The sequence below is a fragment of the Stenella coeruleoalba genome (genome assembly GCF_951394435.1).
Source record: "Stenella coeruleoalba genome assembly, chromosome: 10".
NCBI lineage: Eukaryota > Metazoa > Chordata > Mammalia > Artiodactyla > Delphinidae > Stenella > Stenella coeruleoalba.
The window spans coordinates 40,134,560-40,159,029 of NC_137156.1; the positions used below are offsets into that span (position 1 = coordinate 40,134,560).

The 24,470-nt window shown below is 49.9% G+C and overlaps 1 protein-coding gene across 1 annotated transcript; it reads right to left on the reverse strand.

Moving 5' to 3' along the window:
• Positions 1-1,677: 1,677 nt before the first annotated feature.
• Positions 1,678-23,591, reverse strand: DEF6 (DEF6 guanine nucleotide exchange factor). The gene is made up of 11 exons (XM_079934383.1): positions 23,400-23,591; positions 12,195-12,335; positions 11,359-11,544; positions 9,120-9,356; positions 8,881-9,027; positions 5,519-5,627; positions 5,033-5,331; positions 3,787-3,953; positions 3,468-3,666; positions 2,413-2,503; positions 1,678-2,242 (listed from the first exon to the last, which is right to left on the reverse strand). The coding sequence occupies exons 1-11, from the start codon at positions 23,493-23,495 to the stop codon at positions 2,019-2,021; spliced, it is 1,896 nt and encodes a 631-aa protein (XP_079790509.1). The 5' UTR covers positions 23,496-23,591; the 3' UTR covers positions 1,678-2,018.
• Between the last annotated feature and the right edge of the window lie 879 nt (positions 23,592-24,470).

Here is a 24,470-nt window from a genome sequence, read left to right on the forward strand (position 1 = left end):
CATTCATATTAGAATTTATTCATTCATGAATTCATTCAACAAACATTTGCTGCATGCCTACTAAGAGCAGAGCATTGTTCTAGGCACGGGGACATAAGTTGAAGAAAATATGTCCCTGCCCTCAAGGATCTCAAGCATCTAGTTATGGAGGCTGTTACATGAAGTAAGATGGAAAGAACAGCCAGTGTGCAGGCTCAGAAGAAGAAAAAGGAGGGAGCTGCTAGTAGATCTATAAAGCAGAGGCATAGGAGGCTCTCCTGGGCTGATCGTCAAGGGCCTTGTATGCCACATATGGGAATGTGAACTTGACTATCCAGGGTACCACTGAGAGACTGGAAAGTGGAAAGAGTCAAGGATAGATATGCATTTTAGAAAGCCTATCCAGGGACTCTCCTGGTGGTCCAATGGTTAAGACTCTGCTCTCTCAATGCAGGAGGGCCCGGGTTTGATCCTTCATGCCAAACTAAAAGATCCTGCATGCTGCAACTGAAGATCTCTCATGGCCCAGCGAAGATCCTGAGTGCCACAACTAAGACCCAGAGCCAAATAAATAAATATTAAAAAAAAAAAAAAAGCCTATCTAGGGCTTCCCTGGTGGCGCAGTGGTTGAGAGTCCACCTGCCGATGCAGGGGACATGGGTTCGTGTCCCGGTCCGGGAAGATCCCACATGCTGCGGAGCAGCTGGGGCCGTGAGCCATGGCCGCTGAGCCTGCGCGTCTGGAGCTTGTGCTCTGCAACAGGAGAGGCCACAATAGTGAGAGGCCCGCATACCGCAAAAAAAAAAAAAAAAAAAAAAAAAAAAAAGCCTATCCAGGCAGCTGTGGGGAGAAGGGTTAGCAAGGAGACTTGGTTACTGCTCTAGTCCAATTGGGAGGTGACAAGGGCCAGAGTAAGGCAGTAGCCATGAGACATGGCCCCAAGGGGGTGGATTTGAGAGTGACCAAGAAAATCCAATCCGTTGGAGTTGGAGACTGATTAGATATGGGGCAAGATGGAGAAGGAGTCAAAGGTGAGCATGCAGGTGGAGGATAAAATTTTGCCAGGAGCCATGGGGATAGAGATTGAGCAGTAGATATGAGAGCATGAAGGAGAGAGAATCTACTGGATTTAATGATGGGTTTTTCATGAGGGGGATGGCAGGGAGGGAGCAAGTCATCCTAGATTCCCAGATCTCTGTCTTAGGTAACAAGGTAGGTAAGTCAGACAATATGGGAAGAGAAGCAAGTTTGAAACGATTTGGGCAAGTTACCTGACTTCTCTAAGCCTCAATTTCCACACATGTAAAATGAGAATAATAATATCCACCTCTCAGCATTGCCATGAGAATTAAATAAACTGGGAAATTGCAAGGCATAGAATATACATTCAATAAACACTTTGGGGTGATACCAATAATAGTGCTTGCTCACGTGCTGAACACTTAATCCTCAGAACAACCCTGTAAGGTAGGTACTATACTATCCCTATTTTGCCAACATGGGAACTGAAGCACAGAGAGGTGAAGAAGCTTGACCAAAGTCACCCAGTTGGAAAGTGGCAGAGTGTACTTTCCTAGCCACTGCATTATACCTTACTCTTTCTGGGACATATAACTGGACTTGAGGGAAGAAGAGAGAAAATGGTAGAAGAGACAGACTATAGACCTGATGCATAATTTATCCCAAGAGCTGATTTTATTTGGAAATGTGCCTCCACAACTTGGTGGCAGTCTGGGGACAGATGGCCCCTGGCTTGCTTGTTGACTCTCTTTCCCAGCCTAGGGCATAGAGTCCTTTGGGTTAAGGCACAGGGTCGAGTTCTCAAGGATTAACATCCCTGACAGCCTCAGTGGTCTGGGGCCTGGGGCTGGTGCAAAAAGATGAACCAGTTTCCATTCTGGACTGTTTCGTGGTTGGAGGGCCTGGGCCCTTGGCACCAGGACTGTAGCTCCTTCTTCTGCAGAGGCTGGTGTCACCCACAGGCCAGCTGTGGCCAGGTCCTAGTAGGCATGAGGTTGGGGTAAAGAGGCTAGTAGAGGTTAGTTTTCTGGTGCTGGGTCCACTTTATCTTCCTGAGGGGCAGAAGCTGAGATGGGCGCCTCTTCCCCACAATTGAGGGACTTCTGCTGCTCACTGCTGCTGGGTGAGGGGGTCTTGCTGCCGTGGGATCCCCGGTGAGTCAGGCGTTTTAGGGAGGAGTCACGGCGGGCAAGTTGAGGGGCCTGGAAGCCTGTGAAGGAGCTGCTGGTGGTGGGACGCTTGTCTAGGAGAAAAAAGGCAGGTATGAGGAAGGAGCAAGGTGCATGCAAAGGGGGAGAGGAGAACCCGCTGACCTGCAGTCCTGTGCTGGCTCGGTAGATCTGGGGGTATCCCTTCCACCCTCCCTTCTCCATCCCCGCTCCAGGGAAAGCTCCAGGGTCTAACCCTCCTCACCTCCAGGTTCTATTGGATGCATGAGCCGGTTCATCTGGACATTCCAGTGTTTCACGTTCGTGCTGGCCTGGCGCAACTTCCGCTGTGCAGCCTGTGCAGGCAGGACCAGGGAGGAGTGGGTCAGAGCCACCCTCCAAGACAGAGAGTCTTGACCTTTTCAGGTTCACATGCCCCTTAGGATCTGACAAAGGCTATTGATCATCTCCCCAGAAAAACTCATGTATGTTCATAAAGAGTTATGAAATCATTAAGAACTCAACTCATAATGAGTTGGCGTCGAATTTCAGGGGACTCACAGGCCCTCAAAGGGTCAGAAATAACCATAGTTTCCACTTATTAAGCAGCTAAGATGTACTAATATCTTATTTAACTTCCAGAGCAGAAGTTAATAGCAAACAAATTCAAAAGAGGTTAAGTGCCTTGCCCAGGGACATACACGGAGCTCTGAACCACTGCATTACACCACCTTCCCAAGACCTAATGCGAAAGCCTCTGCTCCAGTGTTCACTCAGCCATTAGCAGCGGTTGTGGGGTGGGGAATCATAGAGGAACTTTCCCTTTCTTTGATACTTATTTCTATGTTTGAATTTTTTACAATGACCATGTAGGCCAACAAAGCAAAATAAAATAATCAATATTAATAAAAACAAAACATCAAAAGTTAAAAAAAAAAGTCTTCTATGGAGATTCAGGCTCCAAAGAATGGAGCCAAAGTACAGGGACAGCAAAGTAGGGGCTGGAAGAGTAGGAGGAAAAATTTTTGCCCAGATTAATAACAATGATAAAAGTCATAGCTAAGGTTTCTTCAGTGCTTACTACATACTTAATTTCACGTGTTATCTCATTTAATCTTCGTAGCAATGCTATTATCAGTCTCCTTTCTCAGATAAGGGACTTGGAACTCAGAGAGGTTAGGCAACTTGTCAGAGGTCACACGGCCAGGCAATGATGGAGCCTGAGGGATAGAGCTTGAGGGAAGGTTCCAGAGCCTGTGCGTTAACACGCTCACCCTCGTTCACCTGGCAGCCTCCAAACTGCTCCACCCCAGGCCTCACCTCCACATCTTCGTCGGCTCTCTGCCGGTTCTGTCGCACCTCCTCCAATTGCTGCTGGGCCTGCTGCAGGGAGCGGCTCTGCAGGGCCATCTCCTGCTGCAATTCCTGCTTCTCCTGCTGTGCCCGCTCAATATAGCGCTCCTGCTCCTCCTTCAGCTGCAGCAGCTGCTTCAATTTCTCCTCCTCCTCCTCCAGCAGTCTGCCAGGCATCCACTCTGTCACCTCCAGAGCCAAGGCACCTCGCAGGTGCTCGGCAAGTGGGGCGGGGTTGGGGTCGGGAAGTCAGGGAGGGGAAGCAGAAAGGGCCCCTCAGTTCTACCTGGTCTGGGCTAGGCGCACGGCCTCCTCGTCTTGCCGAGCTTTCACCTCCAGTTGCAGGGCCTCCTGAAGCCTCTGCTGCATCTCCTCTAGCTCCTCGATGCGCTGCCGCTGCCGGGCAGCCTCCTCCTTCTTCAGCTCCATTTCAGCCTGCATGGAGGCCCTTGCCTGCTCGGGAAATGGAGCCAGGTCAATGGGGGCATGGGGGAGAGAGGCAGCATGTATGCTGCTCCTTTCCCCAGGGCTTTGCTAGGCCAGCCCAACTACTTATCTCTGGGTGAGGGTCTGGGGAGTTCCTTCATGTCAGCGTTTCCTGATCTGATCCCCTCTGCAAGCCTGACTAATTCAGATAATGATCAGTGAACTACATGGGGGAAAGGGGCTCAAGTCATCCCCTTTTTAGCACCAGACTTAATAATTATTATTATACATTATAATATAACGTTTTATAATTATAATTAGGGTAGTGCTTGGAAGGGAATGACAATAATTATAATTGTTATAACAATTATAACTCGAAGTGTTTCCTTAGTTGATCCTCCTTTCCATACCTCTATAAGCCAAGTTCTATTGGCATCAACATGTCACAGGTAACTGAGGCACAGAAAGGCTGAGTAACTTGCCTGGGATCACACAGTTCCTAAGAGGCAGAGCTGGGATTGAATCCACAGTGTCTGACTCCAGATCTAGATCTCTTAAATCCTAAATCTAATTGCCTCTACACGCTTAGTCCACCTCCACATTCATCCTGCCTTCCTCCCATCCTGCATTCCCCAAAATGGTTTCATTATAAACTCAGATCAAGTCTAGTCCAACCTAGTCCAGCCTTGGTCCAAACTCATCCCCACTCACACCGTCTTTAGCAGCTCCTCTGTCCAAGTCCCGCCCCCAGCCAAGGTTTCTGAGCCAGGTCCCACTCTACACCTAGCACTCAGGTCCGACCCTCCCATTTCGTAGGCTCAGGCCCCGCCCCCTTACCATCTCTCCTCTCAAGCCATCCCTCGGCCAGGTTCCTTATCCCACAGGCCCTGTTCCTGGCACAGTCCCCGTCCCATACCCATCCTTCAAGCCCACAGGCTCTGTTCCCAAAACCCCTCAAGACAAGCCCCGCCTCCACTTGCATTCCTCAATGCGTGGCTCCGCCCTCGACCAAGGCTCCGCCCCAGGCCCCGCCCCCAGTGCTCAGCTCCCAGGCCTGACCGCACCACACCCCTCAGCCCACCGCCTCCTGCGCTGTGCTGCCCCACCTGCTCAGCCTCGCGCAGCTGGCCCTCGAGCGCCTGTTGCAGCTCGCGGTGCTGGCTGCGGCGCCGCTCCTCCTCTTCCTGCAGCAGGCGCTCGGCCTGCCGCTGCGCCTCCTGCAGCAGCTCCAGCTCCTGCAGCTTCCGCTCCTTCTCCTCCTGTAGCTGCTGCAGCCGCAGCACCTCCTCCTCCTTGGCCGCCCGGCGCCGCTCCCGCTGCTCCCGCTGCTCGCGCCGCTTCTGCTTCAGGTCCTTGTGCAGCGACATCTTCCCCTCGGCCTGCAGCCGGATCGCCGTCTGGATGGCTGCGGAGGGAGCGGGAGGGGCTGGCCAGGGGCAGGGCAGCCTCGAGGTGACCCACCGCCAGAAAGGGGCCTTAGGAGTTGCCCGTGTCCAGTGCCCAGCCTCCCGCTGGGCAAAGTGCTGTCACCCCCTTTCACAGGTGAGGCGACTGAGGGCCAGCCAGGTCCAGGCCACCCAGCGAGCACTCACCAGCCGTCCATTCCTGGCGCTGGCGCGTGTCTGAGGCGCTCATCTCGTACGTGCGGGAGGCAGTCTTCACACAGAACATGCAGCGCTTCCCTTCTCGGTCGGGCAGCACCTGGGAGAGGGTGGACGGTCCCAGACAGGCTGGCTTCACTGGAGTCAGGGCCACACCTGCCCCAGGGGTGCTGCAGCTCCAGCCCCTACCCCCGCTGGCTGGCCATCCTCCCCGGGCACCCCTCCCACTCTGACAGGAGCCTGCGTGGCCCGGTTTGAAGGTTAGTTATGGGGATACTTGTGTGCCCACAGCTCCGTATCCTTTGCTCTTTGAAGGTGGGACTGTTCTCTTGGTATCTCTCCACGGGGCCTAGCACAGAGGGATCACTCAGTGTTTATGCAGATCACGCTGGAACATCTCCCATGACAGGGTCCTCACTATCGAGACCGTTCATTTCCACAAAGCCCTGCCTGTTGAGAAAGTTCTCCATTCATTCATTCCACAGATATTTTGTAGTGTCTACTGAGTGCCACTCATTGCTCTGGGCCTTTGGGATACTGAGATGTGCCTAACAGACCAAATCCCTGCCTTCCCTAAGCTTACATTCTAGTGGAAAATAATAGCTATCACCTACTGAGCTTCATGTGTTCTAGAGTCTGTACCAGGCGTGGATTATTAGCTCCACTTTACAGAGAAAGAAACTGAGGCTCTAAGAGGTCCAGGAACTTGCCCAATTCACACTGCCTATTAGTGGTGGAGCTGGATTTCTGCCTAGATCTGTGCTGTTTCCACAATGACAGCTGTTTCCCTATGTGACAAAAATGGATAGAGCCTAGGATGACTATAATAATAACATTTTTTAAGGTAAAATGAAAAGTGTTGGTGATACATTGGAACTTTCATACACTGCCGGTAAGAATGGAAGATGGTGTAACCACCGTAGAAAAGTCTGGCTGTTCCTCAAAAATTAAACATAGAATTAATGTATGGTTCAACAACTCTACTCCTAGGTATGTACCCTGAGAAAAAAAATATATCCACCCAGAAACTTGTACCTGGATGTTCAAAATAGCATTATTCACAATAGCAAAAAGATGGAAACAACCCAATATCCATCAAAGAATGGATAAACAAAATGTGGTACATCCTTACAATGGAATATTATTCAGCCATAAAAAGGAATGAAGTCCTGATTCATGTCACAACATGCTTGAGAACATTATGCTAAGTGAAAGAAGCCAGACATAAAAGGACAAATATTATATGATTCCACTTATATGAGGCACCTAGAACAGGCAAATTCATGGAGATAGAAAGCAGAATAGAGGTTACCAGGGGCTGGAAGGAAGGGCGGATGAGTTATTGCTTAATGGGTACAGAGTTTCTATTTGGGATGATAAAAAAGTTTTGGAAATAGATAATTGGGATGGTTACATGTGAATGTACTTAATGCTACTGAATTGTAACACAAAATGGTTAAAATGGCAAATTTCATGTTATGTATATTTTTTCACTACAGTTTTTAAAATTGTTGTTTTAAGCCTCTAAAATAATGGACAGAGTCAAGGGAGGAAAAGGGATGGGAAGGGAGAAAGAATAGGGAGGTATAGAGTTGCCAAAGGGAATGGAATTTGGGTGAAGGAGAAAGAACTTCAGAGGAATTTTAGAAAGTTTTGCTGGGTAGAGTGAGACATAAGCCACTCCTCTGAAATCTTTAGCAAAGTTCACATTATTCATCAATGACTTTAGTATTTGATTTGCAGTTTGGTTTTTTTAAAAAAAGTGCTGACATATGGAATCTAAAAAGGACAAAACAAATGAACAAACATAACAAAACATAAACAGAGTTATAGATACAGAGAACAAACAGGTGTGTTTGCCAGAGGGTAGGGGGCGTAGTGAGAGGAAGGAAGAAGTTGAGGAAGATTAAGAGGTACAAATTTCCAGTTGCAAAATAAGTGAGTCATGGGTGTAAAATGAATAGTGTGGGGAATATAGTCAATAACTATGATTACATAGTTATCTTTGTATGGTGACCTATCATAACTAGACCTATTGTGGAGGTCAGTTTGAAATATATAGAAATACCGAACCATTACGTTGTGTAACAGGAACTAACACAGTATTGTAGGTCAATTATACTTCAAAAACAAACAAACAAATCCATAGAAAAAGAGATCAGATTTGTGGTTACCAGAGGTGGGGAGGGAGGTTGTTGCGGGGATAGAGGGAAGGTAATTGGATGAAGGTCATCAAAAGGTACAAACTTCCAGGGCTTCCCTGGTGGCACAGTGGTTAAGAATCCGCCTGCCAATGCAGGGGACACGGGTTTGAGCCCTGGTCCGGGAAGATCCCACATGCCGTGGAGCAACTAAGCCCATGCGCCACAACTACTGAGCCTGCGCTCTAGAGCCTGCGAGCCACAACTACTGAGCCTGTGTGCCACAAGTACTGAAGTCCACACGCCCTAGAGCCCGTGCTCCACAACAAGAGAAGCCACTGCAACGAGAAGCCCGTGCACCACAACGAAGAGTAGCCCCCGCTTGCCGCAACTAGAGAAAGCCTGCGCGCAGCAATGAAGACCCAACGCAGCCAAAAAATAAATAAAATAAATTTTAAAAAAGAAAAAAAGGTACAAACTTCCAGATATAAGATGTAAGTACTAGGGATGTAACGTGCAACATGATAAATTAACACTGCTGTATGTTATATAGGAAAGTTGCTGAGAGAATAAATCCTAAGAGTTCTCATCACAAGATAATTTTTTTCTATTGAATTTTGTATCTATATGAGATGAGGGATGTTCACTAAACTTATGTGCTTATCGCTTTATGATGTATGTAAGTCAAATCATTATGCTGTACACCTCAAGCTTATACAGTGCTGTATGTCAATTATAGCTCAATAAAACTGGAAGAAAAAAAAAAAACTGGAAGAAAAAATAAAGTGTGTTACTTTTCTAAAAGAAAAAAAAAATTGCTGCCATGGCTGAGAATAGCCTTGAGGTACCCAGTACCCAGGCAACTGACCCTTGAACAATGCAGGGGTTAGGGGTGCCAAACCTCTGCCCAGTCAAAAATCCACATATAACTTTAAAGTCAGCCCTCAGTATCCTGGTTCCACATCTGCAGATTCAACCAACTGCTGATGGTGCTGGCTGTACTCCTGAATGTATTTATTGAAAAAAATTCACATATAAGTTCCAACTTGTGTTGTTCAAGGGTCAGCTGTATTTGGGTTGCACTCATCTAAGCGGGAATTTGTCACTGTGGCTTTTCCCATTTACCCTCCTCCTGACCCTCTTGCCTTCACACTGCACTGGAGCCCCTCTGAGCCTTGAGATGTGCTTTACCCCCTCAACTGTCCCCCTCACCTCCACGCAGCACTGCGCATCCAGCAGGATTGTACCCCTTTTCTCCTTGCACTCTTCACTCCCGAAATAGCAGAGGCAGCTGGGCTGCAGCTGGAACCAGCGTTCTGCCCAGTTCCTCCTCAGATGCCCTCGCTTCCACAGGTAGCCCTGCCAGCCAGAGCAAAGTCAGAGGCATCACTGCCCCCCCCCCCACCTTCACCCTCCTCGGGGTCCTCCCCTAGTTCCCAGCCTGGCCTGACCTGCTTCAGGACGTCTTGGATGAGTTCCTGGTAGACCTCGTGGATGGCCATGCTGAGGGTGTCTCGCCCCACGCCTCGCAGACAGCGGCCTGAGTTGAAGAGCTCCAGGAACTGCCAGACGCTGAGCCCGCTGGTGCTCTGGGCTGCCTGGGCCTCCTGGGCCAGCAGCTCCTCCAGCTCACCCAAGCCCACCTCCAAGCTCATGCTGCTGAGCACCTTCTTCAGCAGGTATTCCACCTGGAGCGGGGGAGGGAAGGCTTGGTGGCTGCAGCAGCCTGTGGCGCTGGTGCCAACACCAGGGGGCGCTCCCATCAGGCGCCCGGGGCCTGGGCAGAAGTGACCAGGGACAGGACGGTGGGGTAGGGTCAGAGGACAAAACAACTAAACACTGGAGGACACCTGAGTAGAGATTTAGGAGGGAATCCTGGAGCCCCAACTTCAATTCAGGCATCCCCTCCCCAAGCTCCAGTCTCACTCCTTCCTGCCTTGAATTAAGGGCAGGGTGAGGTGGGAGCTGAGGGGGCCAGGGGCCAGGCCGAGACAGCAAGTCATAGAAAATGTCAACAGGGGAACAAGGGTCCTCTCATCCAATACCCTCACTTTGCAGATGACAAAACTGAGGCTCAAAGGGGAAGGGGGCCTTCCCTGGTGACGCAGTGGTTGAGAGTCTGCTTGCCAATGCAGGGGACACGGGTTCGAGCCCTGGTCTGGGAGGATCCCACATGCCGCAGAGCAACTGGGCCCGTGAGCCACAACTACTGAGCCTGCGCGTCTGGAGCCTGTGCTCCGCAACAAGAGAGGCCGCGATAGTGAGAGGCCTGCACACTGCGATGAAGAGTGGCCCCCACTTGCCGCAACTGGAGAAAGCCCTTGCGCAGAAACGAAGACCCAACAACACAGCCAAAAATAAAAAATAAAATAAATAAATAAAAAATGATAATAAAAAATAAAGGAATTCCTTTCAAAAAAAAAAGTGCGGGGGGGGGGGGGAAGTGACTTGCTCTGAATCATACAGCAAGTTGGTAGCAGCCAGAACTCAATTCAGATCCGCATCCCATGATTCCTTATTCCAAGCCCCAAGCCCCAACCTTAGGGATCCTTCCCCTATGGGAGGGCAAGGGGATTGGAGGTGGAGTAAGCAGAGCAGGGACAGGAAACCTGTTACAGAGGAACAGGAAGTGGTGGTTGGGGTACCTCCTGCTGCAGTTTGTTCACACTGCATGTTGATCACAGTAGCAAGCAGCTTTCTGACCTCCGAGAGGCCACCTCGTCCTGACTGGCAGGAGTCTGACAAAGATGCCCAGCCAGCCAGGTGTCTGTATAGATAGACACATGTCCCTCGACTGCCCCAGCAGCTCCTTGGGAAACTCTCTGCAGGACTTTCACTCTGGGGGCTACTGGGTCTCTGCTGGGAGTGGGGCGGGACACCCCTCACTCTTCAACAGAAGCAAGGGCACGAATCTGAGCGCAGTTAGATGTGCCAGGACTTCTTGTAAATACGGTGGATCTCTCCCCCACGTACCCTACTCTAAAGACCTAAATTCGCCCTGGTATCTTCGCAACCACCAAAAGGGCTAAAGGGTCAGGAGAAGGCTGAATGGACAGGGGAGAGAGGAGGGGGAGTAGAGGGAGGGTGCAGGGTGACTGGAAAAGGGGGGGCATCTGCCCTGGCTTCACCCATGAGTTAAGGAGGTAGAGGCTAGATTCTAGGCCTCTACTCCCAGGATGCCTTCTCTGGGGCCCTGAGGTGAGTCTGCCCAGGCTCTCCCCTATATTGTAGAAGATGGGAAGAGAAAGTCTGAAACCAGGGGCAGACTTGGTTGCACACTTGGAGTGACTGGAGAGATGTCCCAGGAAGGTCTCTATTCCCCTAATAATAGCATCCTTCTCAGGTTGCCACAGTGCCTAAAATCCTGCCATTTGATTTTAAATGTTCTCATTTTTAAATGCCCAGTCATGTATCAGGCATTCACACCTCTGTGTAAATAGAATTTGCAGATCATTTTCCTACTGTGAGGGCTAGCAGAGCCTTGAAGGAAGTGTAGTTTTTGACCTCCTGGGAGAAGGCATAATTGTTCTGATATGGACACTTCTAAGCATCTGGAGACAGATGGGTGTGAACAGGTCCCAGGGTGGGGAGGTAAGAAGAAAGGGGATGTGGGAAAGTATGGAGGCAATTTGGCCTCCTTCATGGTTCTGCTAAGGTCTGTCCCCAAGTGATAAAGTCCCTGGGGCTTACCTCATCAGGAACCATGATCAGAGGGTACTTGTCCTCAGACAGGAAGTTGAAGAGGCACCAGAGGCGGAAGGCATCCTGATTGGAGAGCATGCTGTTCCCGTTGCTATCCACCTGATAGTTCTTCTTGGCCGTGAGGGTCCAGCACAGCTCATCAAAGTGCTCCTTAACGAAAGCCCCCTCCTCCACCTGCCACCAGGCCGGCAAGTCAGCTGAGAAGGCTGCCCCGTCCCTGCTCTACCACCCAACTAGGCTCCAGCTGGCTTCTTGGGGTCATCTATTCCCCTGCTCCCCACACTGCCATGTTGGGGCTCTAACTTGAGGAGTCCCTGAGCTGATGATCAGGTAACTAGCTGACCAACCAGCCTGACCCCAGCCCCCAGCCCTGCTACTGCCACCACTCCCTCACAACCACTGCCCCCAAGTCCCCTGCACACAGAGAAACTCAGGTCCCTCAGCCCAGGGAGAAAGAAGGGGAAGCCCAGGAGGGAGTGGACAGTCAAGGAGAACCTGAGAAGACAGTGACAGCTGGGAGAAGCAGGGGGGACAGCACTTGGGGGAAACTGGAGAGCCTTTTGTAAAAGTTACAGCTGGAAGCTAGGCAGGGATGGGGTGGAAGGTCGTGGGAAAGGTGGAGGCTAGGATAGAGAGGAGGAAGCTTGAGAGTGAGTTAAGGGGAGCCAGGAGGGCGCAAGTGGCTGGGAGGTGAAGGATGGAGATGGGAGAGCAGGGGTGGACAGAGGGGACAGAAATGGGGTTCATAGGGAGAGGAGTTGGGGTGGCAATGTATTAGGGTGCTGGTCAGGTTGGGAAGTGGGGAGAGGTTAGAGGGGCCCCACCTTGTCCAGGATGTACTTGTTGAGGTAGGGCATGTACCCCTGGCTGGACACAGGGCCATCGTCATCATCTCGGAAGTGCTCCTCCAGGGCCACAGGGTCGTGAGGGATGTGCAGGACGGTGTACAGGTTGTGGGACAGCACCTGAGACAGAGGGCAGTTTGCCTTCCTGAACCCCAACCAAAACTGGGCCAAAGGGCGGCTCCCACCTCCTCACTTGTCCCCACCCCCATTCTGGCTGAGTCTTCTGCATACATTATTCAATTCAATCATAACTAAAGCTTCTGTATATATAGACACAATGGAATGTTATTCAGTCATTAAAAAAGGAATGAAATCTTGCCATTTGCGACAACACGGATGGACCTTGAGGGCATTATGTTAAGTGAAATAAGTCTGATAGAGAAAGACAAATACCATACAATCTCACTTATATGTAGAATTTTTTAAAAAGGGAAAAAAAGGTGTTCACAGATACAGAGAACAGACTGTTGCAAGAGGTGTGGAGCGGGGAGGTGAAATGTGTGAAGGTGCTCAAAAGGTACAAACTTTGGGTAAGTCATGAGGGGACTTCCCTGGTGGTCCAGTGGTTAAGACTCTGAGCTCCCAATGAAGGGGGCACGGGTTCGATCCCTGGTCAGGGAACTAGATCCCGCATGCTGCAACTAAAAGAGCCTGCATGCCGCAACTAAAGATCCTGCATGCCACAACGAAAATCCCGCGTGCAGCAACTAACACCCGGCGCAGCTAAATAAATGAATACAATAAATAAATATTGAAAAAAAGTCCTGGGGAGATATAATATATAGCATGGTAACTATAATTAACAATATTGTATTGCATCTTTGAAAGTAGCTAAGAGAGTAGGTCTTAAAAATTCTCATCACAAGAAAAAAAATTTTGTGTAACCATGTATGGTGACAGATGTTAACTAGACTCACTGTGGTGATCATTTCACTATATATATATATATATATATATATATATATATATATGATCATTACGTTGTAAACCTGAAATTAAAATGTACATTATACCTCAATAAAATCCAAAAAACTAAAACTTGTACACTTGCTATGCACCAAGCACTGTGCTCAGCACTTTACATATACTTCACTTAACCCACATAACAAGTGTTTATATCCTCATTTCACAGATGAAAAAAAACCCTAGGCTCTGAGACATTAAGTAACTCACCCAAGGGCACAGGGCTGGCAGAGCTGGGATTCAAACCAAGGTGGCCATGCTCTTTGCCACTTCGTCAGGCAGGTATGTGCCCTTTCTGCAGACAAGGACGCCGAGGCTCAACCGACCCAGTAACTTGCCCAAGGACCCACACTGAGCAAGAGCCTAGGATCCAAATCCAGCTCTGCAGATCCCAAGGCTCAAGGGCAGAAGCCTGACATCTACCATCAAAGACTCAGGCTGCTGTGTGCCTAGAGTCCAGTGTGTCTGCTCCAGGAAGGGCATGTGCAGTTCCAGTCACTGCCCTTCTAAAGATGGAAGGGAGCTGGAGAGGGAGCAAAGAAGGGCCACGGAAAATGGTCTGTGGGATGTGGAGGACAAGGCTAAAGGGGATGGCGGCCATGACAGTACAGAGGGGAAATGGGTTGGTTAACAAACCCAGGATATTAGAACAAAGATGTTGAAGCTTGAACGAGGAGATCAGGAAAAAGATAAAATTGTCTTGGGGTAATTCTGTTACAGCACTTATCACAGACAGCGTGAATGATTAAAAATTGTCACCTAGTATGTGCCAGTCACTGTATGAGGTGCTTTCTATACCCCACGTCTAATCTCGGCAACCATGATATACAGACATTATTATCTCTGTTTATCAGATGAAGATGCTGAGGCTTGGACAGGTTACGAGTAACTGGCAGAGTTGAGGTTGCAACTGGTTGTTCCCGGCTCTGAAGGCTGCTTCCCCATTAAAATATTGACCCTGGGGCTTCCCTGATGGAGCAGTGGTTAAGAATCGACCTGCCAATGCAGGGGACATGGGTTCGCGCCCTGGTCCAGGAAGATCCCACATGCTGTGGAGCAACTAAGCCCATGAGCCACAACTACTGAGCCTGTGCTCTAGAGCCCACGAGCCATAACAACTGAAGCTTGCACACCTAGAGCCTGTGCTCCACAACAAGAGAAGCCACCGCAATGCAACGCCTGCACACTGCAACAAAGAGCAGCCCCCGCTCGCCACAACTACAGAAAGCCCGCGCGCAGCAATGAAGACCCAATGCAACCAAAAATAAATAAATAAATGTATAACAACAAAATATATATATATATTGACCCTGAGCCTCATTCCCCAACTATATAGTGAACTCTGGAGGCCAGGTCTATGTTCATCTTTATGTCTCACAGCACCTATGTCCTCTTCTGCACACCAAAGGCAGTCAATAAATGCTGTATTTAAGGGCTGCTTCCACCACCAGCAGTCCACCTTGGAATCAGCTCCTCTGAGGCAGAAGCTGGCAACATCCTAGAGATGGCGTGTATACCAAGTCTTCATTTCTTTATTCTCTTTTGTGAGAGGAGGGGTAGAAGGGTTTGAGACTTCTTCCTAATGTTCTCCTGGGCCTCAGGTTCAACTCAGCAAAGTGGGAAGTAGGGGGGGCCCAGCAAGGGGATTGGTGTATCTCTTTTCCCTCCTTTCCCTCTGGACAGCCATCTCTGATCCCCACCCCAACGCTCATTCCCATGATCTTCAAATTAGCTCATGTGCCATCTTTGGTTTTGCCTACTCTTGCTCTAAAGGACATCTGAAGTTTCTTCCTGATGAACTCTGCCCCCCTCCCTTATTTTGGTAATGGAGCCTTGATTTTCCTTTGAGAAGTAACTCTCCCCCATTTTCAATATCTGTGGTATTGGCCATTTGCACCCCTACCCTACCTGGCTGCAGAGGTGGGCACATTGGAGTCGTGGTGTTTGGTTCAAGGATGCACATGACCAAATCTAGGCCAATGAGAATCATCCCTGGGATTTTTGCTTCCTCTAGTGGAGAAGAGGTGTACTCTTTCCCATGGGTATACATGGAAAGAGTTAGGCTGTTAGAAGATAGAGGTAGCTGACATTTTTGTCCCTGTGTGGGAAGTACCTGCTTAAGAATAAAGCTATCAGTGAAGAAAAGCAGAGTCAAGGTATAAAGAGTCATCATTTGAGGACCTAGATCCAGCCATGCCTGAAGCCAATACTATGCTTGGAGTTTTGTTGGTTATGTGAGTCAATCTATAACATCTCCTTTAAGTTATTTTGAGCTTGGTTTCTACCACCTATATGCAGAGAATACATGATTAATGCATCTGTGGTCATAGGATACCAGTCCACACTCTAAGAGGTGCCACCACTCCATGCTTAGCACTTAGAATCCAGGGTGACCAACACAAGACAAATACCCACTTCTGAAGAGATAGGTGTTATTCTAAGAGTTTCACATATTTCTACCTGTTGCCTCCTGGCCTCTTTTCAAATTACCCATGTCTTTATCTTTCTTCAAGCCTCCTAAAGCACCTCTTTGAGGAAGCTTCCTGCATAGCCCAGCCAAATGGCTACACTCCAGTGAAGCGTGCGGGGGGATATGGAAGGCCAGGAACCTTCACTTTCTAGTTATGAGGCCTTGGATAAACTCCTTCACCCCCTGAGCCTCAGTATCATTGTCAGTGAAACAGGGGATAATACCCACCACGTATAGGGGCCGTGAGGATGGAGTGAGATATATATATAGAGAGAGTGAGAGAGTTAGCTCTGCACAGAACAAATATAAGTTCCCTTCTCATATAGAAAGTGCAATTTTTTACCTAACAAATTAGCAAAGATGCAAAAGACTGATACTATCAAGTATTGAGGAGGTTGTGGAGAAATGGGAACTCAAATGCCCCACTGTTGAGATGTGAACTGGTAGTCTTTCTGGAGGGCAAGACTGTATCAAAAATAAAATTGGGCATGACCCCAGCAATTTTAATCATCTAACCTATAGATGCTCAAGAGAACAGTTACCTGTACAAGAATGCTCACTGAAGCATAGTTTAGAATAAAAGGCATTGGGAACTTCCCTGGCAGTCCAGTGGTTGGGGCTCTGCGCTTCCACTGCGGGGGGCACGGGCTGATTCCTGGTCCTGGAACTAAGATCTCGAAAGCCGCGGCATGGTGAAAGGAAGGAAGGAAGGAAGGAAGGAAGGGAGGGAGGGAGGGAAGAAAGGAAGAAAGGAAGAGAGAAAGAAATGAAGGAAAGAAGGAAAGAAGAAAGGAAGGAAGGTAGGAAGGAGGGAAGGGAGGAAGAAAGGAAGAGAGAAAGAAAGGAAGGAAAGAAAGGAAGGAAGGTAGGAAGGAAGAAAGAAAGGAAGGAAGGAAGAAAGAAAGAAAAAAGAAAGAAAGAAAAAGAAAGAAAGAAAAAGAAAGAAAGAAAGAAAGAAAAAGAAAGAAAGAAAAAGAAAGAAAGAAACGGAGAATAAATGAGGCACTGGAGACAGCCCAAGGCTCCTTCAAGAGAGGACAGGTGGGCTTCCCTGGTGGCACAGTGGTTGAGAGTCTGCCTGCCGATGCAGGGGACACGGGTTTGTGACCCGGTCCGGAAAGATCCCACATGCCGCGGAGTGGCTAGGCCCGTGAGCCATGGCCGCTGAGCCTGTGCGTCCAGAGCCTGTGCTCCGCAACGGGAGAGGCCACAACAGTGAGAGGCCCGCGTACCGCAAAAAAAAAAAAAAAAAAAAAAAAAAAAAAAAAAAGAGGGGACAGGTACACCAAGTCATAGACCTGTGTGTGGTTGAAAATTTAACTTCTGCCACATGTGTACTTATGGGCAGGTGATTTAACTTCTCCAAGACCTTAGTCTCCTCCTCTTTGAGGAAAAAAAGGCGCCTGCTCCACAGGGTGTTTTAGAATGAAGAGCTTAGCACAGCACCGGGTACATAGTGCAATAATAGAAATTGCTTAATAAAAGTTGTGAGCTATTTTTATTATTATATTTGTATGAACAGACATGGAAAGATATGCATACTATACTGGCAGGTGGAAAAAAGCAAGCTGTAGAATGAAATATTTGTAAAATAATATGTGTGCAAAGATTATGCTGAACCATATTAAACTGCTATTTTAGTAGGTCAAAACAATCAAACATCAGCAATTTCATATAGTTCAACCTAGTAAGTTTATTTGTACATAGAAAAAATTTAGAAGACTCAGCAAACTGTTAACAGCTATCACCCTACCACTCTTCCCCAGGGAGGGGAGGCAATTTCACATTCTTTAACACTATTTTTGTCTTTCAATTTTTTTAACCAGTAAAACATGTTTTACTTTTCTAGTAAATTTCAACTTCTTTAAAATTATATTCTTCGGAACCAGGAGCATATATTGTTTTCATGGCAACATTTTTAAACTATAGAGATTAAAAGACAAAGGGTGCCATTAACCACTGTTATTAATGTACCCTGCTATTAAGTTGCTCTGTGATAATGTTCTTTTGCTGTTCCCTGTTGGTGTGAGCATTTCTGGGTGTTCTACATTCCTTGAGGGCAGCAAAGACTCTAATCTCAACCCTGACTCCAGAGCTCAACACAGTGTCCCCCACATTGTGTTAATCAATGTTTTTGACTAACTCCTTAAGTCTAACTTAAATGCTGCAGTGGTTTCCCAAGGTTCTCAGAGTAAAATCTCAGAGTCTTTCCAGAGATTTTACTCTGTACCTTCTCTGACCTCATCCCTCTTGCTCACTTCTCTCCAGCCCCTCTGGCCCCTTTGCATTCCTCAAGCACACCAGGCACACTCTTGCCTCAGGGCCTTGGCCCTTGATATTCCTTCAACCAGAAACATTCTTCGCCCAGGTCATGGCTCACACCCTCTCCTCCTTCTGATCTTTACTTAGGTGTCACCTTCTCAGGGAGGGCTTCTCTGACCACCTTACTTAAATCTGTAATCCTATCCCCTCTACCCCCCACAGTAAGGATAGGGATATCTTCTGCTTTATTTTCCTCCATGTCATGTATCACTTATTTTATCATCTGTGTTCTCTGACTAGAACGTTAGCAACACAAGCGTGCGTTTTTTTGTCTGTTTTATCCACTGCTGTATCACTGGACCTGGCATATAATGGATACTCAGTAAATATCTACTGAATGAACCTAAGTGCTTCAAGGGGAGAAGCAGGAAAAATACAAAAGTCAGACGGACGTGGACTGAATCTCTCTGAGCACATGAACCTCGCTGGGGCTCAGTTTTCACATTTCTAAAAATGGAGTTCAAGGAGATGATGTACAAATTCCCTCCCACCCCAGGATAGAACCTGCCACCCAGCAGCACACAGTTATCTGAGCTGTTCCTCTCTTTGGTTCACTGGCCCACGCTCTCCTCTAAGACCTTCCTCACCTGGACATTTTGCCAGGGGAATCTGAGGAGACCAGGGCAGAGAGGCTCCGACCCTGTTAGCCATCAGGTGTCAGGACAAAGAGGAATTAAAGGCTCTAGACACTCAGGGCTCAGGGCCTCTCCCCAGAGAGCTCAGCCGACCTCAGACTGCCAGGCTTCCTGTGCCTGGGTGCGGGTAAGGGCCGGGGGTGGGGAGAGAGTGTGACCAGAGGAAGGTCATGCTGGAAAGGAAATGGCAGGAGTGGAGGCTGGCTTGCGGAACTCACCTGCCGATTTCAATCAATCCTTAGCCCTGGAGGCAGGGCTCTCATTCTCCTCCTTTTACAGAGGAGGAAACCAAGGCTCAGAGAGGTGGAGTGTCCTCTTGCTCAAAGACTGATTCTAAAGCCCTAGCTAGATCTCTGCTACATTGGCTCAGGTTAAGCATCAGAATCACCTGGGGAGCTGGTTGAAACTGAAATCTGCTGGGGCCCGCCCAGACCTACTGACTCAGAGTTTCCGGGGTGGGGTCCAGGTGTCTGTAGTTTTCACAAGCTGCCATTTGGGCTCCCCCAGAGAGGATTCTCTGTCTTCCCCACCCACCCAAGCAGCCCCTGACCTCTGGGTTGGCAGCCATTGACCTTTAAGAGGCTTCATTTATTCACTGTTTCCTCTGGAGGCATGTTGGGGGTGTGGTTCTCCCCTGGGGGCTTGGGAGTTTCCTAAAAGCTCCAGTGCAGCAATGTAATGGGCGCCAGGCCCATGGTCCTGTAGTTCGCAGACTTCAGGAGTTGACGCAGATACAGAGGGTATGGGAATCCATAAAAGTACCAAGCACTAACTACAAAAAGAATGACTAATTTCTTTCTCCTAGCTGGCCTTAGTCTTTCTCCCTCCCTCCCCTCTCCCTTCCTTCCCTTCCTTCCTTCCTTCCTTCCTTTTTCTTTCTTTCTTCCTACCTTCCTTTCTTTCTTTTCTCTTTCTTTCTTTCTCTCTCTCCTCTCTCTCTCTCTCCTCTCTCTCTCTCGTTTAGATGGCCTATAGTCTTTAAACGTAGCTAGGTGCTAAGTAATTCTTTTAAAATATATAGATCCTTTTTAAGAGTCACTGAATGTATTTTTCTCAACCAGTGGGGTACTAAAGCAAAACTATCATGAGGGAGTAGCACCAGGAATTTTAAAAGATGGCAATCTCTGGATTAGCTGTGTGCCTGCTGAGAGCAAGAAGGGGCTTGGAGGGGTTGGCTGTCAGCATCAAAGGAAAGACAGAGGCTCAGAAAAGGGAGAGGAGAAGCTGCATCAAGGATCAATTTCACCTGTTTGAGGTACTTTGTTAAAATTTATTTTCGGAGGCTAGCCAGAGAGCGTGGTGATCCCCAGTTCAGCCCTCAGGCTTTACAGATGAGAAACCAGAGGTTCAGAGATGGGCAGTGACTTGCCTAAGGTCACCCTACTGGGGAGCAATATAGGCCTCAGCTTATATGGCTCTGAGTCAAGTGCTCTGCACATCATTGAATCATCCTCCCCTTCCTCCACACTGTAGACTGAGGAGACCAACAGCAGGCAGGGGTCGGGGCAAAGCTGAAGACCCCACTCTTCAGATTCTGGGACTGGAGTTGTTATTAACTTCTCCTCTACCGAGGAGAAGGTGGTTGTCCCTCTCCAGAGGAGACACAGCCCGAAGCTCAGAGGCTCTTGGTGGGCAAGAGACCCTCCCTGGGCCCCAGGACTGCCCCGAGTGCCAATGAGAGGCTCTGGGAGACCTGACAGAGCCAAGTAGGGAAGGCCCTAGTTCACCCTCCCTGCCTTCCCGCTGCTCCTGTCTGTCAACGGGAAGTGGTGAGCCTCCTAGGATCCCCACTGAGACGCACTGCTCCAACCACGCGCCCAATCTCGGGACCCTCACCCCAGCCCTGGCAGTCAGGGAGTGGGGAAGCCAAATTCTTAGCTGATCATCCATGAAGCCTAAAGCCAAAGCTGCTCCCGGAGGGAAGATGGTATGGCCGTTAGGAAACCCATCATTCCCAAGGCTCGCCTCCCTGCAGCCCACTGTCAGGATGGGAACTCACTCCTAAAGCTCTTTAAAGAGGGAGATTCTGAGGACCCTGCCAAAGCTCACAGTCCTGAGAAACTTTGTGTTCAACCTAACTCCGTTCTGGGCAGAAGTGCCATTCTTATTGATCTATTTTTATTTTTCTCAACCCACCTGGACAAAGGCTATTGTACTTTCTATAAGAATTCAGAGAAGGGGCTTCCCTGGTGGCGCAGTGGTTGAGAGTCCGCCTGCCGATGCAGGGGACACGGGTTCATGCCCCGGTCCGGGAAGATCCCACATGCCGCGGAGCAGCTAGGCCTGTAAGCCATGGCTGCTGAGCCTGCGCGTCCGGAGCCTGTGCTCCGCAACGAGAGAGGCCACAACAATGAGAGCCCCGCGTAAAAAAAAAAAAAAGAATTCAGAGAAGAAAACTCATCTCATCTCTCCCCCAAGCCTTCTCTTCTTCAGAGAAAACAATCCTGACTCCTTGGGGTACTTCTCAGAGCACTTGCTGTTCCTCCTCCTTCTGGCCTCATCACGGCTTTGCCCAGGACAGCAGGTGGCAGCCTTTCTACCAACGCATCAGGGGAGAAGTGGTGACTGTTGCAGACAGACAGCCTGCTCTGGGCTGGTGCGGGTCTCCTGCCTCTTCCCAACTGAGGACGCCAAGGCCAGAGGCAGTTTTAGCAAGGACAGGCTAACCCCAAGATCTCTTCCCTTCTCACCAAGTCTTCCAGTGGAAGGAGTGTGCCCTGCCCTGCGGGTCTGTGTCTCATCTGCTTCTTCCTCTGCCTTCTGGCCACTTCTCTATTGCTCTTTTGCCTTTCCGGCATCCCCACCCCCAACACTATCACTACTTCCTCCCATTCCAGTATCTAGCACTATGGGCTTGAAGGAGAATTGCCTTCCTTATCTTCCTCTCCTATGACATGGGCCCTACCATTTATGCCCCACCGGCCACTGGGCCTGAGGCTCCCACTGCTAGCTCAGATTCCCAGAGTGGACAAGTTTTCTGTCAAGTGGGCTGAAATCTACCATTGATCCTGTGGGACCACAGAGGCTGCTGGCAGTGGGCTCAATGTGAGCTGCGACGCGGTACAAAGACAGCAGATGGTTCAAGTATGCAAGCTCCCCAGGCGATCTTCCTTGCAAATACTCAGCCTGTGGGGGTGGGGAACAGGCATCCACCCAGTTAGAGGCCAAGACAGAGGCTCAAACTAGGAAGGCTTACTGCCTGATTGGCCCAGGAACCAGAGAGCCATGGAGTGCTGTATCTTCCATGTATGAGAGGCTTAGAGAGTCTGGAGGTGTCATAGGGCCACAGGTGATGGAGTGGTAGAAAATGGAACCTTGGAGACAACAAACCATGGAGGTTGGGATTGTTCCTGGAAGATGTTAAAGGGGCAGAGTGGGAGGTGGATGCAGGACATGGAGTTTCCACAAGGACAGATTTTGGATGATCTGCTTTTCCTCTGTCTATACTGAAGACCTCACTAGATTACATAACCTGCAATAAGACAATTTAAGTAGAACGTAAGGAAGAACCTGTCTGTTGGGAGATTCTCTCAGATGATCAAAAGTGGTAGTGGATTCTCCTTCCTGGGGGAGCCAAGAATCACTTACTGGATGCTCACAAGTCTGGCTAAGGGGTCGATTATGGGATAGGACCAGTTTGGGACATCCAAGTTCATCGTGTCCAAGTTCAAAAGTAGGGGGATGGAATAGGGGTGGGGTACAATGCCTAACCTGTCCCATCCGTCTCTCCCAGGTTTCCAGGCACCTCCTAGCTCGATCAATTAGAATGGAGGTTTCCTTGAGACTGCGCTCCTCCTCTGTGGGGGGTGGGTGGCAGGGGAGATGCCAGGATACTATGGCCTAGCCTCATGCCAGGCACGTAGCTGGTGCTCAGTAAATATTTGTAGAGTGAATGAATGAATCCCTAAGGCAGATCCCAGAGGGCTGACGCCCACCCTGCTCCTGACTCCCCGCGTTCCCTGGCTCCAACGGCCTAGGGCCTTGTTTCTTCCCCACTAACTAGGGTGAAGGCAGCACTAATGCGGGGCTACAGGAAAGAAGGCGATAAACTTTTTGGTCCCCCAGGAATTATCTAGGACCAAGCATGAATTTCAGGGCAATCACTGATGGGGCTCTTCCTGGGCTCTGATTCCACCCCTTCCCTACTCGAGTTCTCAGGGTCTAAGGTAAGTTTCTCAACCTGGCGTGTACGGTGTGAAGCGGGTGGTGAGCCAGGCAGCAGTATAATGGGGTCTTCAGTCCTTGCCCCTTCCCACCTCTGTCCCACCTGGGAGGCAAGGTCCAGGGGAGCTGCTCTCCTGCGAAGGATGACTGAGCTGGCCTGGTTTGGGGCTGCGAGAGGCTCTTGAACCCTCTCTCTCAGCTCCGAGAGGAAGTGACTGACAAGCACTAGCTAACTGTCTCTCTTCAAAGCCAGGAGGAAGCGGCAGGAAGGAGTAGGGTGTGTGCCCGAGCTTGACTCTGGGGAGACGTGTGCTCGTCACACGGAGTCTGGGATGCAGCTTGGCCTGTGGCCCTCAGAACCCCATGATGGCACCTCTACTCTCCCGAGAGTTGGGGGCCAGGGCTCTGGGCGATGCCCCTGCACACACCTCACTGGGGCCTCTGGACAGGGGGCAGCAGCATCCACTAGGCCATGTTGCCCCAGTTCCCCAGCACGGGCCCTCCCACCCCTCCTGGGTCCCTGGCTAGCTGGGTGCCCCAGGAGGAACACAGGGTTCAAGTCTAGCTTCAGGCAGCAGGGGCTGATGAGACGTGTCTGCCGGCCTCCCCTGCGCCCCGGGTGCCCCTCACCTTGAGCTGGGACTTGGAGACCTTGCCGCTCTTCTCCACATCCAGCGCGGTGAAAGCGTACCAGACGGATTTAAGCAGCTCCTTGCGCAGGGCCATGGCTGAGGCGCCCGCCCGGCCCAGGGGCGGCTCTGACACCAAGATCCGGTTTCAGGAAATGCAAACGGCTGCAGAGACCGCAGAGGGGCCGTGGTGCAGAGCAACAGCTCCACCTGCCTGCTCTCGCGGGCTCCCCACACCGGCAGGACCCAGCCTGTTGCTCTTGCAGTGCTCAGCGGCACCACTCGCTGCATGGGAACTGGGGTCCAAGCCCTGGGGAGCTAGAGCTCCAACTCTGATCAGCCTGGTTCCCCGGGTGTGAGGCCCTTTAGGGGCCTCCTCAGCCCCAGAGCCTCCCGGAGCCTTCTGGGCTCCCAGAGGCAGCTTGATGAGGGAAAAGCAAGCCCATCCCGACTTTGGAGTCAGATAAAAGGGGGCAGATCCTGTACCAATTCCACACTTAGCAGGTACGAGGCTTTGGATAAATAACTTAACCTCCTTGAGCAGTTTCTCATTGGTAAAGCAGGAGAAATACTCACCTCATAGATTGTAAAGAGGTCTGAGAATGGATGTAAAGCACGGAGTAGGCAGTGGATAAAGCATTTCTTTTAGGACCATCTAACATTACTGTGGTGGTAGGGCTCCTCCCAGGTGGAAGAAAACAAAAGGCAACAATACAAACTTGGAGGAGGAGCTGGGCCAGGGCACCTCTCCAGGTCAGGAGGACTTGGCACATGATCGGCTGCCTCCCCATCCCCTAGGCTTTGGTTCTAAAAGGCACCCCGAGCATTGCCCACTCTGGGGCCCCCACTGGCCCTGACCTAGAGATTCTGAAGCTCATGGGGGTGAGGCTCATGGTGGGGTCCAGCTTCAGGGGTGCCTGGGAGCAGGAGGCTGGCGATTCAGGGCCTTCCACATCAGTGCTTCCGTTTCTTTAGATCCAATACCTGTGAGGGCTGGGGCATATTCCTGCCACGAACAGTGGCCCTGGACGTTGACGGAGCCTGCTCAGGCAATCGAGACACCCCTCCCTGG